The sequence below is a fragment of the Trachinotus anak genome, unplaced genomic scaffold (assembly GCF_046630095.1).
Source record: "Trachinotus anak isolate AG129_WGS33_773 ecotype Australia unplaced genomic scaffold, CSIRO_AGI_Tana_v1 ptg000018l, whole genome shotgun sequence".
NCBI lineage: Eukaryota > Metazoa > Chordata > Actinopteri > Carangiformes > Carangidae > Trachinotus > Trachinotus anak.
In genome coordinates, this window is record NW_027273869.1 from 13724290 (window position 1) to 13742505 (window position 18216).

General features: G+C 42.3%; 1 protein-coding gene across 1 annotated transcript in view; it reads left to right on the forward strand.

The window, feature by feature from the left end:
* snd1 (staphylococcal nuclease and tudor domain containing 1) overlaps positions 1-17086 on the forward strand; it is a 165927-nt gene extending 148841 nt beyond the window's left edge. The window contains exons 22-24 of the mRNA XM_071502501.1: positions 1056-1259; positions 14090-14134; positions 16082-17086. Coding sequence (XP_071358602.1) covers positions 1056-1259; positions 14090-14134; positions 16082-16147 — 315 coding nt within the window. The 3' untranslated portion in view covers positions 16148-17086. The remainder of the gene's footprint in view (positions 1-1055; positions 1260-14089; positions 14135-16081) is intronic.
* Positions 17087-18216: the final 1130 nt, after the last annotated feature.

Consider the following 18216-nt stretch of genomic DNA (forward strand, 5'->3'; position numbering starts at 1 on the left):
CCGCAGCGCCTGTGACAAGCTGACCAGGGGGAGAGCGGGGACAAAAAAGGCCCTTAGTTTTTGTGCCTTGAACAAGCTTCTCTGCCCACACATGCTCACAAACACAAACACACACACACACACACACACACACACACACACACACACACCAGACATGCACATACCCAAGGGCAGCTAGCTCGAAGGGGGTTGCCATGGAGACAAGACCAGGGCGAGAAAGAAGGGAAGCGAAGGGATGGATGGTGTAGGGGAGGGATGGATGATGGCCAGGGACCGATTTTTTTGTTTTTAAGTGTCTTTCTGCCTTTGAAGATGCAGCTCCCTTGTTTTTCGTTTTCGCCCTGACTGCTGGAGGACATGAGGTCAGGACTGCATCGCAGCTGTTCCACCTCCTTCTCCACCATGTGTTCAATCAAATGCTGGCCTTTCACATTCAAGAAGGTTAGAAATATGAAAGGGTGAGATAACTAACTCGAGAATGAGAAGAAGAAGAAAAAGACAGGAGGAGGAGGGGGAGGGCAGGTGGGAGTCAGACGTTAGATAGTTCAGCCACACGAAAATCTCACAACCGACAGCCTGACAACTGACAGATTTCTGTGTGAGTGATCATGTAATTGTTATTGATTAGTGAATGATGAGTATGATTCTGTTGTTACTGGCCACATTACCAGGCATGTTGACAGGCTGCCCCCCCTACCCCCCGCACACAGACACAAACACACACACACACACACACACACACACACACACACACACACACAGTTTTTAAAGGTTTTTTCCCCCTAGAGAAAACCCATCACAGTTAGGTTCATGCATATGTAGAGTGTTTTTATCAGCCTCTGCATTGCATGTCTTTGTGTGTGTGTCTCTGTTTAGGAGTCATCATTGATAACATACTAATTATCCCTTTCACCTTTCTTCCTCATGCTTTCCCTCCCATCCCCCTTCTTCTTCTTTTCCATTATCTCCTCACCCTTTTTTTCCCTTCTTCCCTCTCCTCCTCTCACCTCCTTTTTCTTCCTAATCCCACTGTTTATCAACCTCTATCTCTTCAGGAGGACGCCCGTGCGGACGTGGTGGACTGTGTGGTGCGGGACATCCAGAACAGCCAGTGCCTGTTGAACGTGGAGTACTCGGGTGCCACCTGCCCACACGTCACAATACAGTTTGGTGACACCAAGGACGACGTGGGCCTCGGCCTGGTCAAAGAGGGCTTGGTCATGGTGGACGTCCGCAAGGAAAAGCACCTGCAGAAGATGGTGAGTAGAAAGATGGGATGGACAGCAGCTGATGGGAGAGTACAGTTAGATAAAGCACTCAAGTTTTCAGCTCAGCCTAAATCTGAAGTCTAGTGTGATTATTAGGCTCCTTGTGTTGTTTCCCTTCCTCTGTCCCAATTAATGACACTCTCTGGTCTCACTGGGACTGTAGACTGAGCAGTCATGGTTAATTACATCACCAAAACCTGTGGAACAATGCACAGTCGACTTTCTGTTTGGCATGAATCCACACTTTGAAAACAAAGCTGCCTGAGAGTGATTCGTTGCTTGTACTCAGGGTGAGATGTGAAGTGTTGTTGTACTTTCAGATGCATTAAAGGCGTGGGTCTGCCAGAGAAAGGTTGAGTTTATTGAACAGGTCACACTGTCAGTTTTGGTCAATTTTAGATACATTTTCCAGCCCTACTCTGACTACTTTGTGCCAACACCATCAAAGCATCCGTCTTGTAAAGTATTACTTATTTTCACTACCTGCTTCTTGTTTGTTAGCCAGTGGCTCACAGTGCTGTCAAAATGCAGAGTATGGATCAATATTGTGCCACCACTGTTCAGAACAGACAGTCTGTTGATCAGATGCTGGCAGGTGCTATTTAACTTAAAGCACACAGTAAGTGTGTTTTGTGTTCTTATTTGCAAATGGCCCCCTTGTGTATTATTTAATGTTAAAAGGTCCTATGGCTTTCTGACAGTCCAATAATTACCACATCTGTGCCTGCATGCCTCTACCCACTCACTTCCACCTCGGCGTTTGTCATGTATAGATTTTTTTTGATACATGAAAACTTGTGTTCCACTGCATGCCTGTAGGTTCAATCATGTGAACACTGAGGTACATGAGACATAATGCCTCTCCTCACTTGTCAATCCACAGCCCCACAATATACATTTTCACACGGCTACAATTTGCCTCTGATGGCGGCCATTTTGTCAAACCATGAAGCGATGCTCATTTACTTTCCTCTCATTATGCTAATTCGCTCAGCAGACTCAAAGCCACTCTGTACTTGAAAGATAAAGAAAAATGGAGGATATTTATTTCTTCTGCAATTACTGCTTCCACACACCCTCAATATTAGTCACTCTACTGTTTATTTAAAAATTGAAACGCACAAAGGAATGGAGAAATGTGTCCACCAGAGTGTAATTATTTCTAAACATATAAAAAATGTATATTTATACAAATTAGAGGCTGGTGGGAAGAGCACATTTGTACACATTCTTTCACACAGTTTATCCACTCACACATGGAGATGGGTAGTTAATAGCTCATTTTTGTACAGCACTGATGAAAGCACTTCCCGCCTTTCCGTCAATAAAGCACTGTGCATCATTGTGAGAGTGTTTTGACCTCTGACCTGAAGAGTAGCCAGGGACCATAATGCAGTCTCTGGGTAATGGACCCTATAGACAAAGGACAGTGATTAAAACCTTCCAGCCATACAACTAACAGGCTTATAGACTGCACAGATTTAGGTTTCGTTGGATCAAATGGTTTCTCACTAGTACTCAGCAGCTGTGTCCCCAGCATTTGCCTCCTCCTTGCTGGCTACAGACAAATATTTCGATCTGGAGAAAACTTAACAAGCAGCAGGGTTTCAAATGTTCTTACAAGACTGTGCTGAAGTGAGTTCCATAGCATTTGCTGGTTGATTCCACCAATCAAGTCTGCTTCCAAGCTCAAAGCCAACGCTGAGATCCTCCATATTTCCCACTCGGCAGAAGCAAGCTTAAGTGTTATTAGGCGGCTTTTCACACCTCTGAATGGAGTAAATGTGCTTCTGATTCATAGAATGTGTGTTTGTTATTAGAGCAGAGGGATGAAAAAGTAAAAGTTTCATTAGGCATGATAAATGTCTCTGGACTGGAGCTGAAGCAATTGGTTGATTATCGACTTTATATCAATTAGTTGATTGACAGAAAATGAGTCTGCAACTGACAAATATTTTCTGATCACAGCTTTTAAATGTGAGGATTTGTTGCTTTTCTTTGTGTAGTAAAGTTAATTTCTTTGGGAATTTGGACTGTTGGTCGGACAGAACAAGACATTTAAAGACATCACCTTGGAGTCTTGACATTTTATAGACAAAACAATTAATCAGTTAATTGAGGAAATAGTGGGCAGATTAGTTTAATTGCAGCCCTGGAATAAACAGTGACAGTCTTTTCTTAACAAATTGAAACTATTTAAACTACTAAACTAAACTATTACTTGACTTATTTGACACATTTAATCTCTTAATTTGCTGCTGCCTGGGTTTTTCCTGGGATCTACTGGAGTTGACCCAGAATCATTTGTTTGCAAGGTGCATTTCTGCTTCAAATATTTATGAGCAGCACTCCGGCTGCAGCCTGCGCGACAACAGCAAACATCATCTTTTAGGGGCAATAGAACCAGAAATGCTTTAGATACAACCTTTTGTTGACCTCTGGATCCGTGCCCCCAATTGTTTTCATCAAAGTTCCCCTTGAGCTTTGGACAGTGTAGTATCCAAGACAGCGCACCCTGAGCTCCTTTCTCCTCCTTTCTCTGCTTTCACTCATCCAGACTATCAGCCTCCTTGTAAAGTGACTTTTGTCCTTCCTATCTGTTCCATTTTGGCTCTATTCTTTATTCATTATCCATTCCAGAGGATTGGAACATGGTCATTGTAATCTGTAGTGCTAAGTATTGCATAACAGATGGGCTGTAATGTTCACTGGCACTTCAGCGACTATCAATAGTCAGTCATAAGTGCACTGAAGGTTAACGCCAGTCTTTGAGAATGGCATTGTCCCAGGAGAGGGAGAACAGAGAGGGATATTCATCCATTTGGGCTTTTATTTCTATTTTCAAGCGCATTTCAGCCTTAAACCCTTCACTCATAGATGCGCACTATACACACCATATGGAGTATATAGCTATTGTTGCAGCTAAACAACAGTATCATGGCAAAGGATAAACAGTTGTTGTTAAAGTATAGGTGAAAAGATATCAGTATGCCAGCTGCTGCTATCTGATTTAAGGGCAGTGGGGTATTAAGAAGAAGGCAGGGGACACAGAAAGTGGGAGGTGGGTGGAAAAATAGTAAGCTAAATTACAATATGAGTGATATACTGTAGTTATTAAGGGGAGACTGACACTGACCTAGAGATGTGGATGGACAGTATAGCACAGGATTAGTACAGCTGACAGCCTGTCCTTATAGTATGGAAATGACCCAAAGATACAGACAAACATCAGAGACAAAATCAAAGCTCAAATACATTCAGTTATCTGCTCCTAAGGAAGCCTTCTCTCACCCTAATGCAGTCTAATACAACAGTCCTGTGAGAGATCCCACCCTCATCAAGGTCTCAATGTTGTTTTTATTTGACTCAGCTGTTGGGTCTGTGTTGCTGCAGAACTGCATTACATTATGTTGACAGCTGTTTCCATTATTTTGTCCTCCCCATTCAAATCAATAGGGGTAAGTTAAACAACAGACACACCTCTTTGTGTAATGCAGTACAGTTCAACAGCACCATGACCACTTGAGAGCATGTTTCAACATGAAGGAGGATTTACAGCAGGACTGTTGTTAGTTTTAGCGAGGTGTTCCTAATAAACTGATAACAGAGTGTATATTACATACTGTTTATCCAGTGCACGCACATACTGCATCTACACTGATAAACAGCTTTAATGTCATAGTATAAAGTTTAATCTGCCATACATCTGGCATATCATGCGTAGCCCGTCTGCATGTGTTGTTTATGAGGCTTTGATATTTAGATTATGGTCAGTGAGTGATATCATTGCTTTATCACCAGCACAGCCTTGGAAACAGGGCACATTATGTGCTTGACATTATATACAGTAGCCACAGTATTTCAGGCATTGTTAGCTAGTGTCATATTACTTTCACTTCTTGCCTGGAAACCTTTTGGGTTTTTTTTCTGCTCTCGACCATATTTTGTCCTTCATACATTTGTTCTTCTTTGTTTGTCTGTTTGCCACCACTCAGACATTTTATATTTGGATGCAGAGCATGAGAACCTTTGTTTCTGTGAAATTGACTCGTAACACAGAAGACTGTGTGAGCATGTAGGTTGTACACATACAGTCAGGTACAACTGTCTACCAGTTGTGCATATTAACATCATGTTTGTATCATAAATGAGCTCAACAGTCTGGCCAAACTTTGGCAAACAGAAAGTGATGGATGTTTGCCAAACTTCCTGTTGGGTTCTTATGTGCACACAACACCACATTTAGAGTTTGTCTCTCTTGCTCTAACCTGAGACTCTCGCACTGACTTCATGCCTTCTCCACCTCAGGCACAGCGGATGTATTAAGCCATCCTTATATTGCCCTCAAATTGTCCTGGCACCATCAACTATCCACTGCTAGAATGGCAGGTTGCCACTTTGGCACACTCACTAACACACTTCCTCCTCGTCCTTCATTCCTCTTAAAGTCTCTCTCCACTCATTGTTCAGGGTCTGATTTCTTCCATATTTCCTCCTCGTCTTCACCAGTTTCTCAACATCACTCAGTTTTTCCCCCTCTCCTTATCTTTTCAGTGCTCTCCTCTTCATCACTTCTTTCTTGTTTACTCACTCCTGTACTCTCCATTCCTCTTGGCCTTCCATTTCTCCCGCTTCTCCACATCACTCCCTCACTTCACCAGACTTGTCATCATTACTTTTTTCTTCACTGAGAGATTCACTCTCAGTGAATTCACCCTCCCTCGTCTCCCTGTGTTCTTTTTTTTGTTCATGTTATCCAAAATGAGCTTGAGCACTCTCTTTAGACAGCGATGGGGAGGCGGCTTGTTTGGCTTTTACATGTGCTAATTTACATTTCGTCTTTCACTGCCATGTCATGATGAACAATAATCCCCAGGTATTAAAGTGGAGAGGCGCTCAGATCAGACCCGGTATTGGCCTCATAATGAGCTGTGATTTAAATGCTGTTACCTGCAATTATTTATAACTTGCGTCAGCCGAATCTGCCCTGTGAACTCACACTGGGCTGAAAGTAATGCCTCTCTTTTATGATTTTAAGTAATGGCATACAATAGAACTGTATTTCTCATGGGTAATACTTAAAAGAGAAAGTGTAAAAGGTAGTGGGCTCAACAGAAAACTAGAAGCACTAATATTTTCTGTCTTTCTATTTGCCTGCAGCAGCTATCTTTGACCAACATACACAAACCCAGATGTGATATTTTTGTGTTGCAGACATGGCTGAAATGAGTCTGTCACGACAGCCTAACTGGAAGATGGCTGTGTAGTTAGAGGCACAATCTTTTGTGCTCTGCTGCTTTTCACCACTGTTTCCTGTCAGCAGCCGCCTAACAACATGACTGATTCAAACTGTGGCAGGCCACCGGGTGCTAACCGTCTCACCCAGTCACCTCCGCTAACTGACATCGGTGCTAGCCCACAAAGTTCATTAGCGTTACAAGCTTATAATCTCCCGTTTGCTAATTACAAGTCAATTACAAACACGGAAGTGTCTGTCACTCCCTTGCCAGCACAATTATTCTCAATCACCAACAGCGACTGTTGTATCGACTTTGGCCTATTCTCCAATATGTTCCCCACTGAGAGGATTACAGTATAGAAATGGTCTTCACACACCTTTAGACACATGTTTGTGAAGATGCACCTAAGAGCTTTATTAAAATGTTGGTGTGTGTGTGTGTGTGAGCTGAAGGCAGACTGTGAGGAAAACAGCTGCAAGGTGGCTCCCTGAGAGTGAAAGCTACAGATGAGAGTCCTGGAATCTTTAATTACCCACCGGCCCCTTGAGAAATGTAGTTTTATTTCTTCCTTTATCTTCTCTCTCTGTCTTCTTACTGTATTCACACTGAGGCCTTGTTTTTCATGTATGAAGGTAGAGTGGAGGACTTTTAAGTAGCTTTGAGCCGCCAGAAGGAGCAGCCCTTAAGTGGTGGCTCACATGAAATGCAGGGTTTTTTTTAATTGTCTTTTCACAACTGCCTCATGGGAAATGAGGTTTTCTTACAGCTTGCAGTTAGAGCCTCCCGTGTAGTTAATAGCGCAGCAGTGGCATTCCATAGTGATTGTGTTAATGGGGGTTGGAAACATAGATGAAGATGAAATGGCGTGCTGAGTGGTGTATGTACACCTACAGCTGCATGTGGGGAATCCATGCAGGAAATCAGAAACGAGGCTCACACATACACAGGATGCCTCCAGGGATGGGCTGTTCCATTTATCAAAGTACAATTGTGCTGTTTGGTACACATACAGTACACTATAGCAAGGTGGCTCATGTGATGTAGTCCTCTGCCACCATACTGTTAAGGCACTGGTTTGGACACTGATGATATGCCTCATGGGAATGTTGGTGGTGTGTCTATACTGCAGGTCCACAGTAACAAAATGAGGCCTCGAGGGCAAACAATGTTTCATGTAGTAGCACGGCTGTTGTCGCTTATGGGCTGTCCCCAGGCAGAGAGTACAAACATCGTACATGTGTGGATGGGGGGGGGGGGTCCTCATGAGCGCCAACACATTCACCTATAACTTTATTTGGAATGTAGAGAAGGAGAAAAACAAAAGGACACACAATTGCAATACCTTATACAGAATAATAGAGGACAAAAAAAAACTACAATGACATAGAAAATAAAACAGAACAATAAAAATAGCAGGTGGGAATTCTATGTCCGGGTAAAGTCAGTGAGCACCACCTGCCACAGTGGACCAGGTTTCCATCGCCTCCACCCCAATCCAAAAATTCTTCACTGTGTCATCTATAAATGGCTTTTAGCCGTTTCCGGACCACTGATTGACTGACTTTCAGGTCGCTGCCCTCCCTGTTCAACCCCAACGCCTGCCTTTCACAGCCCATCAGGAACCCCCCATGCCCCCACCTCATCCCCAACAAAACACCACAGGGCATATATAAACACACACGCACACACCCACTGAGCTTCATGGGTGTTTGACAGCATGACCGCTCCTCACCAATGGCTCAATACCTAATTTACAAGTAGAGTTAGAGATGGGACCTTTTAATGGACATTTTCTGCTCCCCTGTTATTGACTGCACTCACACTCATACACACTCACTTGCACAGGCAGTTGCCCCCCCCCTGCTGCCACCGCTCTGAGGGCCCTTCTGACATGTCCTAGCTGACACGCGCCACTTCCCAAACGCAATTCCATCCTTTGCAGATGTACACACACGCAGACACACACACAGAGTCACATACTATATCCTCCCTCCCACACACCCTGGAGGTACATGGAGGATGGACAGACAGCAGGGGAGTGGAGGCACCAGGTTGTTCAAACTTAGATTATTTTGAGTTGTGTGACCTCACAAAAGAGAAAAAATAGATATTGGAGAAAAAGAATAGCAAACTTTTTACACAGCCTTTATAAAAATAAGTGTGTGTATGTGTGACATATTTCTTCGATACATCAGTGTTTACATAAGACCTGTTTTCTTTCCAGTGCCCCTGGGAGAGCAGTGGAGAATTTTCTCTGTGGTATCCATTATTAGTCCTTGCATTTGTTGTGTGTGCACATGTTTTCCATGTGTGTGTCCTCCTTTACTCAATGGACCCATGCTGGTGGGCTTGTCATGCCACGTTCCCTCAAAAGTGCTTGATCTCCTTCGACAGTCTTGCTGGGGGGGACCAGCATGCAACAGGGCGTAATCCCAGTTTACCTCAGAGAGGGACAATGACACTCGTACACATGATGTAGATGAAAGATCATAGTTTTCAATTTATTCCAGCTTTCACAGAAAAATTATTAGATTTGTAAGAAGCTGAATAATTAGATTTTTAGTTTTTTCACATGCATCCAAAATTTTTGTGCAAAAAAAAGAAAGTGATTGCTGCAGTTTACAGTAAACAAGCATTTCTTACAGCAGTGACAGGTGAGGAAATGCTTCCACTGGTACAAAATAAAGAGAATAATTGGATGTCTGTGTGAACCAGGTCCTGATATGAGTGTAAGTAAGTAAACACAAGATATTGTTAATTTTCACCTGGATTTTTGTGCTTTTTAAATTCAGTTTTCATCTTTTTTTAATTTATTTTTTTTATTTTGATGAATTCTTTTATTTCTTTAAGTAAAAATAGAAATAAAAAATAAATAAAAATAAAAATACCTTTATGTACTTTTAATGCCATACATTAATTACATCCATAAAAATGAACCAATTCATTGTCAGTCTGTATCCTACATTTACTCAAACACACTATAATTCCTTTGTCCCTCAGTCACACACAACAGGCTTTCGAGTATTCTCTCCCCCGTTATCCCGTGTGGATGTGTGACAAACCTCTCCCTATCAAACCACTTGTGCATAAGCCTGAAGAGACCTTACCAAACCCCTGGCCTCCTTTTCTGCTTGCCATGAAGTATTCATGCAGTGGTATGTTGAATGAGAGATGTCTCTTAGGACTACAATCCACAGCTCAGCCAAACACACTCCATTGAAATGGTGTGTGTTACAGACATAAAAGGCTTTGTGTTGTGGCAAACACTCTCAAGACAACCTGCCTTGTGCAGTTTTCTGCTTTAGGTGGAGTCAAAAGGAGCGAGAGATGGCAGGTGGAGGAAGAATGAAAGGAGATGTAATGAGGATTGAGAGAGCAGGATGAAAAAACAAAAGCAATGCGACAACAAAGAAACTGACAAAAGGGAGTTAGTGGCAGTTTGTTTTTGGTTGGAGTTTGACTGCTGGTGTCTGGGAGGCTGTGTGTCTGATCGCCATTCCTATTAATGAGTAAAGCTCAACATGCGTGGAGGACAAGCCTCATTGTTCCCTTTCCACTCGAGTGCTTTTTACTTCGCCTGACATCCCGGCTGGGCAGCGAGGACCAAGAGAGCATACCCACTGCTGAAACTTTGATTAGTCACTTGCTTTTCGTATGCATTCCATCCAAAATCTGCTTTCACTTAGCGTTTTCACTCACTGTGAAATCAAAAAGGTGGCAGCTCACCTACGCACCAGACGCGCACAACCTGTCGGAAAGCCTCAGCGTTAGCTCTCGCTCTGATCCATCACTTTCACACCATGCTTACCAGAACACCACCTGGGCACGGCACGCTGGCCAGCATAGGGAAATACACGGACTCTCCCTCTCAGGCAGACAGATTCACAGCTAGACAGACACACGGACTAGTGCCAAAACACCAGACCCACACCACGTGTTGTTCATCTCACGAAAAGCATCACACTTACACACAGTCTCTGACCAGGTCTTCCACTAGAAAGTTGCCAAGATGACTTGAAATTGACTTGGCAGCGTTTCCCATACATCCCTGCCACAATATCAACATTTACAGCCACTTATTGATTTTCTTCATTTTTTTTCAAATTGGTAAAATCTTAAATTGTAGAGCTGTATGCATTGCATTGATTTGCTCCTATTATCAATTATATAATAATTAGATAATAATGTCTATATGGTATATTAGCAATGCTCCCACACCTCCAGTAGTTGTAACTAATCTTTTTATTTGAATGTGCATGGAGCATCACACAGTTGTTTTCTCGCCTCAGAGTGCTGTGAATTTACTCAAATGTAAACGGTTGGTGTGAAATTACAACAAAATTGACTTCTGTAATCTGCTCAACTTTCTTATAGTAGTTTTGATGCATCTTGGAGACTTTGAGCAGAGTTAAATGGATGCTAAAAAAAAAAATAATCAGACACATTCAGGACACACTCCTCCACACACAGCATCCTCCTTAGCCGAACAGCATAGTCTCTGCTACTGCCAGCGTCCGCAGCCACTGATCACCAAACATGGCATCTGTCTGACATATGGGAGCTCTGTAGGGTCATCCAGACAAGCACGCTGTCACCCGCTGCCTTCTGCCACCCTTAACCCCCTCCAAACACTGAATTTTCTTTTCCTTTTCCCTTCAGTCATTACCATCATTTCTCCTCTGTCACATCCTCCTCCCCACTCCTTCTCACCTGAGCCTTAAGCTTCCCCCTTGTTGGCCTGTCTGCTTTGGTGGAACATCGTTTCTTTTTCCTGACAATTTTGCATCACACCTTTCCTCCATCGTCCCCCTTTAGCTTCCTCCCACTGTGTTTAATGGCACACTTGTTACCCATGAAATGAAACATTCCTTTCCTTTGCCACTTGAAGTCATCTCCACATGGGTTTTGCTTGTTTGTGTTGTAAATGAGCCATTATGCTTCGCTACTGGAGCCAATAGAAAAAACGTGAAAGAAAGATCCGGGACAGGATACATGGAGCTGTTCAGAATGCAAAGGCAGTCATCATCGGTGTTCAGCTGCACACTGATTGGCTGTTGTGTTACACCGAGCTGAAGTGAGCAGAACAGTGAAAGATGAGGGCGAGCCAGGAAAGGCACCCTCCCGACCAGAGTACAAAGAGGCTCACCGTGATAGTTCCAGTATGGCAGCCATCATCTGTGCATATTGTGCTGTAGTGCTCTTGACTTTGCATGTGGATGCCGACTCTCAGCTGTGTAGAGTTTCGAAAAAGTGTAGATGGAATATATTTCTTTTTAAGTTGAGCTTCTCCTAGTTTGTCATTTTTCTCACAAATGTAATTTCCTCTTTTGCGTTTGAATATTGCCAAATCCACTTTGGCAGATATGAAACCCTATTCCACCTCATTTGAGCCTCCCCCTAACTTTCCAAGTGCAGCACTGGGAAAGAACTAAAACTGCTATGGGCACTGGTAGCTCCCCGCCAAAGCCCAAATGGCATCACTGGCCTTTTGTGTCCATGAAATATCGTTGGATGGGTCCATCCATATGGTGACATCTGCCTGATGGGACCAAGATGCCATATCCTAGTGCCTTCCAAAAAATCTCCCCTTTAGTTGGCTTTGATGGATGACTTGTGCAGCCGCTGCACTTCCCCCAGCCACACACTCACACGTGCACTCGCGAAGACATAGTGGCTGTACGATCCAGCTGCAGGTCTGTTATCTTGGCGGCGCCATGTGCAGCGTAGCTATCAAATCAACCTGTGTGCACAAGCTAGCTAAGCAATTAAACTCTAGAGCGCAATCCACACTCGACAGTTTTAACATCTGGCATCCTTGCTCTGGTGTGTGTGTGCGTCTGAGTGTGAAAGCCGGCTCATCTGCTACTATAATAAGCTACAAAATGTGGTGCACAATTGAATCTTTGTGAGAACACAATGACTTTTTTTTTTTTTTTTAACTGTCCTTTCAAGGGACTTTCTTTAGAGAAGTTTACCTTTTTACTGCCGTGTTGATATTTCCCTCTAATCAGAATCCAGCAAACACTCGAAATCCGATGGAACTATACTTCCATTGTTCGCAGACAGAATTTGAGTGGTATGGGTGGCCACGGCCAACCATGGAGGAGGTGAGGTGTGTATGTATGGATGTGTGCATGAGTGAATGCCTTGAGCAGGGCTAGATCGCTCTGTATCCCTCTGACATTGTATTGGTGGAGGACAGCTCCACTCACAGGGTCTGCTGCCCAAGCTTTCCAAGGTCCATACATCCACTAACTGAACCAAACTCAGCCTCTCTCACCCCCACCCCCCTTCCCCACCCTCTGCCCTATGACTCATCACTGGTTAATTCAATGAGGCTAAATGGCTGTTCTAGCAGAAACAGTCAATATGCTCAACGCTGCACACTGGCTTCCTCCTCTCTCCTTCTCCAACTCTTTTACATCCTGTCCGTTCTCTCACTATGTCCAGTTCTCTGTGTCGAGCAAAACAAATGATAGAATTTAAGTAGCTGGCGCTGGTGGTTATGAGAGGGGTGTGGATCACTTTTTTATACACGTAACAGGTTTGTCTGGGGTCAGAAGCACATTCAATGGTAAGAATAAAAAACATCCTTTATGTCTACTTCTTTCACTACTTGATGTAGACAAAGTTTAAATTGAAATATATTAAATAAAACCACATTACACGTATGATACTTAGCAGAATCTACTAAAAGTATGCGAACATTAGCCACTGCAAGAAAAATAATCTCCATCTGTTTTGCTAATTGATTACTTTTTGTTAAAGTCACTTTTCAAGCAAAACTACAGCTTCTTAAATGTGAGGATTTGCTGCTTTTCTTAATCTTCTTAATTATAAACGGATTGTTCTTTGGTGTCATTAGGGGGGGGAAAAACAAGCTTGTAAGATGTCAACTTTGGCTTTGTGAAATTATGAGAAGCATTTTTCATTAATTGCTGACATGGAATTTAACAAGGGTGCAATTTATTCCCTATACAACGAACTTTGCATTTGTTTCCTCTGTCTCACTCCCACTCTGTCCCACCACCAAACTGCTTTGCTTTTCTACACGAAACACGGATAGAACTCGGGCTCACCACCTTTGAGCTAGTAGTTTGATTGTGCACTTAACTATAAACTGCTGCTACAAACCAGTGAGGTGTTGGCCTGAGATGAGCAGCACAAAGTGGTGTGAGTAGTGGCATGAAGCGCAAAGTGATGGTCTGCCCACGGTGAATAAAGCAATGACCCCAAACAGTGAGCCATACTGTGGCGTTGGCCACCCTGTATGCTTCTTTGTCGTGTTTGTGTGTTCCACATTCCCTGCAGTGGCATAACTACTTTGTGTCTGTGTGTTATCTTGATCCTGTGGATCTTCAGAGCACACTGTGTTCCTCACATCCAGTGTTGCTTGGATGTGTCCTTCTGAGAAAATGTGAACTTTGTGCAAAAAAAAAAAAAAATTCCATATAAGCAGGTAAAAGAAACGTCTCCAGGGCCAGAGCAGGTTGAAAGAATGCACTGATTCACCTTAATCCTTTAAAGTCCTTTGTGTGACAGTGATGTGATATGCTAATGGCTTGTCTCTTTCTGCCCTAGGTGACAGAGTACCTGAACAGTCAAGAATCTGCCAAGAGTGCCAGGGTAAGTCACTCCATCCCAGCCAACCATCTTATTGTCTTTTCATCAGCTTCCCTGTCGCCGCCTCCTCCTAATAATTGTGGTTTGTCTGCGTCTCTGTGAGAAATCTAATGTTGCCAAAACAAGAATACATTACAACACTAATTACTTTCTACACCAACTACCAAAGAGAAAGTGTTGTTTCCTTGTGCTGCCTCTGTCTCTCTCTCACTCTCTCTCTCTCAAGATGTGACACATTACATTGGCAGTCACTATTGTCCCATATGGATTGATGCCCACAGTCTGTGCAGGTCCATACTGTGAAAATGGGGGTGGGGATGTGTGAGGGGATAGAAAGAGAAGAATAAAAACCAGGAGAATGAATAGGAGGCAGCACATTACACACAGGCCCTCCCATGCCATCTCGGGGTTATTTGTGATGAGTCAATCACAGAGCTTTGACACAACAGTGTCCAGTGGGAAGGACTTTATCAGAGTCCAGTAAACCGCCTGAGTGACACTGGAAGCAAAAGAACAAAAAAGTACACAGAAAATTTAAACTAAGTACATGAACAGACCTAGTATTGGTTGCCATAATCATCATGTGTTTGAAGTTAAAGTCTGGTGATATTTGATATTTAGTAAATTTATTATTAAAACAACACAACCAACAATACATTTTTCCTACCATAATTATTGCCTGTGTCGCCAAAACTGATAGAGCTTATTGCTCCATTGTTGTCCCAAAACTATCAAACACATTTATGAGCCACACATTTGCGCAGGCAGACGAAAGAATGCGTCAACCAGTGTGTTGATCCGAGTGCTGTAAATACACAATACAGACAACAAATGCACAATTTGTTCACTTGCTAAAAACTACAGTGCTCAGTTGTTTTTAGGAAATAATTGAGCCATTTTTGTATTAAAGAAATAATGTAAGAAATAATAATAGGTGTCTAATCATAAGTTCAAAGTGTTGGAGCCCTGTTGGCAAAGACCTTGGTTTTTCTTTTTAGACCTTGATGGCAAAGTGTTTGCACAAATCTGAGGTGCCTTTCACAAGAACCCTTGAGCCTGCACAGACTCTTGGATCCTATTTTGTTTTCACTCAAAAGTCCTAGGAGAAGCTGTCCCTCCAGCGTTCTTTTAGTTGCCCCGTGGTTATACAGCAAACCCAGACAATGAGCCAGTCAGAGGTGGAACTGACTCTAATCACAATCAGTTACTACCATGTTTTCAGGGTGTCGGGGAGGAGGAGAAAAAGGCAGCGGAGTGAGAAACGGGAAATGACAATACGTACAAATGGCTTCATTCATTCATTCATCCTAATAACTAGTGCTAATTAGCACAGTCGCTAATTAGCTATGAATCACAGCATTAACAGCTGAGCGCTCATGCCTCTGAGAGCCAAAAAAGAAACATCCCACACACAGACACAGCCCCTCGTACACACTCACACACAAACACCCCTCGAACTGCACAATTTCTATCACATTTAAATAACACACACCACACTAGACGCTGCTCCAAACTACACACACACACACACACACACACTTTGCCAACGGTATTGTGATGAAGGCGACATTTAACAGGGGAATGCATGTGACGGTTTATGAGGCGATGCAGGAGTGTGGATACAATGGAACAGGAGAAGTAATAGACTGGGTGGTATTTGAGACACTGTGGGCCTTCAGCTTGGGTCGGGAAGCACAAAGAGTCAGATTAAATGGTGATGATGATGATGATGACGGAGCCTTTGCACTGGCCTGCAAAAGCAGTGATCTCCCTGTCGACATTGCATTGTGGTTTTTTTTGTCTCCCCTCTCCTTTTGCTCTTGATCATTTAACATGTAATGTGCTAGAGAAATTATTGCAGCCCCATTAAAAGCAGTTGGGAACGTTACAGCAGTTTATGGTTATTTGTTTCATTGTGGTCAATAAAATCTGTCTCTGTCTTCCCATTAGCTCAACATTTGGCGTTACGGAGATTTCCGTGCGGACGATGCTGATGAGTTTGGTTACAGCCGTTAAAAAAAAGGAGAAAAAAAAAAGGAAATGAAAAAATAAAACCGACCATCCAATCAACACCATTCCAAAGACCAACATGGACGGCGAGTGACGCATTGGACAGAAGACAAAATAAAGAAATGATGAAAAACTAAACGACAAGCATTGACTCACTCTTCCTTTTTGACATTTCATCCCTCCGGTCCTGACTTCTCTTCTGTGCATACCATTTTTTTTTTCCTGCTAGCCCCTGTAGCTCCAAATACAGCATGCTAGCAATGCTAAAAAAAAAATGATTCATGCAAGAATATCTTTCCTTTCATCCTTTATTTTCCTGACGGGCCACTGCCAGCTCAAACAGCCTGCACTATTGCCAATCTGTGTTTTTTGCCATGTTACCCTTTCAGCAGACTTCCTGTTTGAATGATAATTACGATACTTACATATGTGTTTCTTGCTCTCTGACGCTTCAGCCCAGTCCCCGCCTCTGTAAAGGGGGGGGACTGGGTGCTTGGAGATGAACGCTCGATTATTTGCAAACAAATGCTTCCCTAATGAATTTCATGTAAATGTGAGGATATGTTGAAAAGTGTAAATTGATTTATTTTAGAGAAATACTGTAGGTGGAGCCACACAGACAAAAAAAAAAAGGATGAGTTTATTTTTGTCTTCAGTGTATATCTGTGTGGTGATGACATTTGCGGATGTTTTTGTGGGGAGTGTTTTGTCGTTTATTCACTGTCACACTTATGACCAGTAAATATGGACACCATCATGTGGCATTTTATCATCAATCTTCTTCTGTAAAGTTTACATTCTAATAATGGTTATGATCCTATCTTTGGCATTCTCTTATCTTCTGTCTGTGTATGCCATGGCAAAAACAGTGTTTGAATTTATTTCCACATAATGGACCTTTGCATTCTATTAAAAATCTGCTAAATAAAAATAAGCAAAGTAAAAGTGTTTTGGTTCCATTTTTTTCATTAAAAATTGGATATTGTAGTTTTTCTCTGACAGTGACAGTGGTACAAAGACTGACAGACTGAGGTCAACTTCGACTTAGAGTTGGAATGTTTGATTTGAAAAAACAAAGAGCACTTCTGCATGGATAAAAGCTTTTGTACCTGTAAAGCCAAACTCTTTGTCAAAGGTATTTGACTAAACGCTTGGCAGTTTTATTTTCAAAGAATGTGAAATTAGCAATGCAGATAATGTTTAGAGGCCTGCCTCAGTTTTGAGCTTTTGCAGGTGAAGGTTAACCTCACCTCTTAAACCTTTCAAATTTATCATGAATCTGAAGTGGCTCTGCTTATCTGTTTCTACCAAACAATAGTGTCAAATACACTGTTTTCATTCATTAAAGGATGCTAGTTTATGCAAGTTGTGCAGAGGGGCAACACCTGAATTTACATAAGGTGATGTCACTTTTTTCAGGGGGTTGTTTTAAAGAGTGTATCTGAAATGTGCTTGTGTGAGCTCAATGCCTCGAAACAAAATAAAAGAGTCTCCAACAGAAGGAGAAGATCAACAGAAACTTTAACAGATTTATTGATGCAGTATAAAATCAAGTATCTGTGTCTTCTGATCTGTGGATATCTCATGCAAATGCTTGACAAATCTCCACATTTCCTAATCTTAATTTAAATGTGCAAAGAAATAATCTTTGACAATTTGTGAATGATACATGGTTTAGATGATTTTATTTAAGGTGGATGAGTTAAAATGGGGAGTGTGGGGGGTGGAAACCCAACATATGTTTGAGTGGGCTTAATCCTTCGGTAACGATGATATGTAACATTACTTAAGTGGGTTTGCTAAGTGTAGCTTTACATTAAATATGCAGCAAGATACTGCTTGTGATTTCTCTTGTTTCACGTTTGTTCAGCTGGCATGGATTTAAACAGAATGTAGTGCTCATTCTGATTTGTGTTCTTGAGCACACTCAATCTTTGAAAAAAAGTTTTTTTTCTTTATGTTATGATAAAATAAAGAAAAAAAATGGCTAAAATTAAGTGCTCATAAACATTTGATATGGCCTGCCATATAAATAAATGACTGTTAAGCATAGAGCATCCTTGCTTCGCCAAATC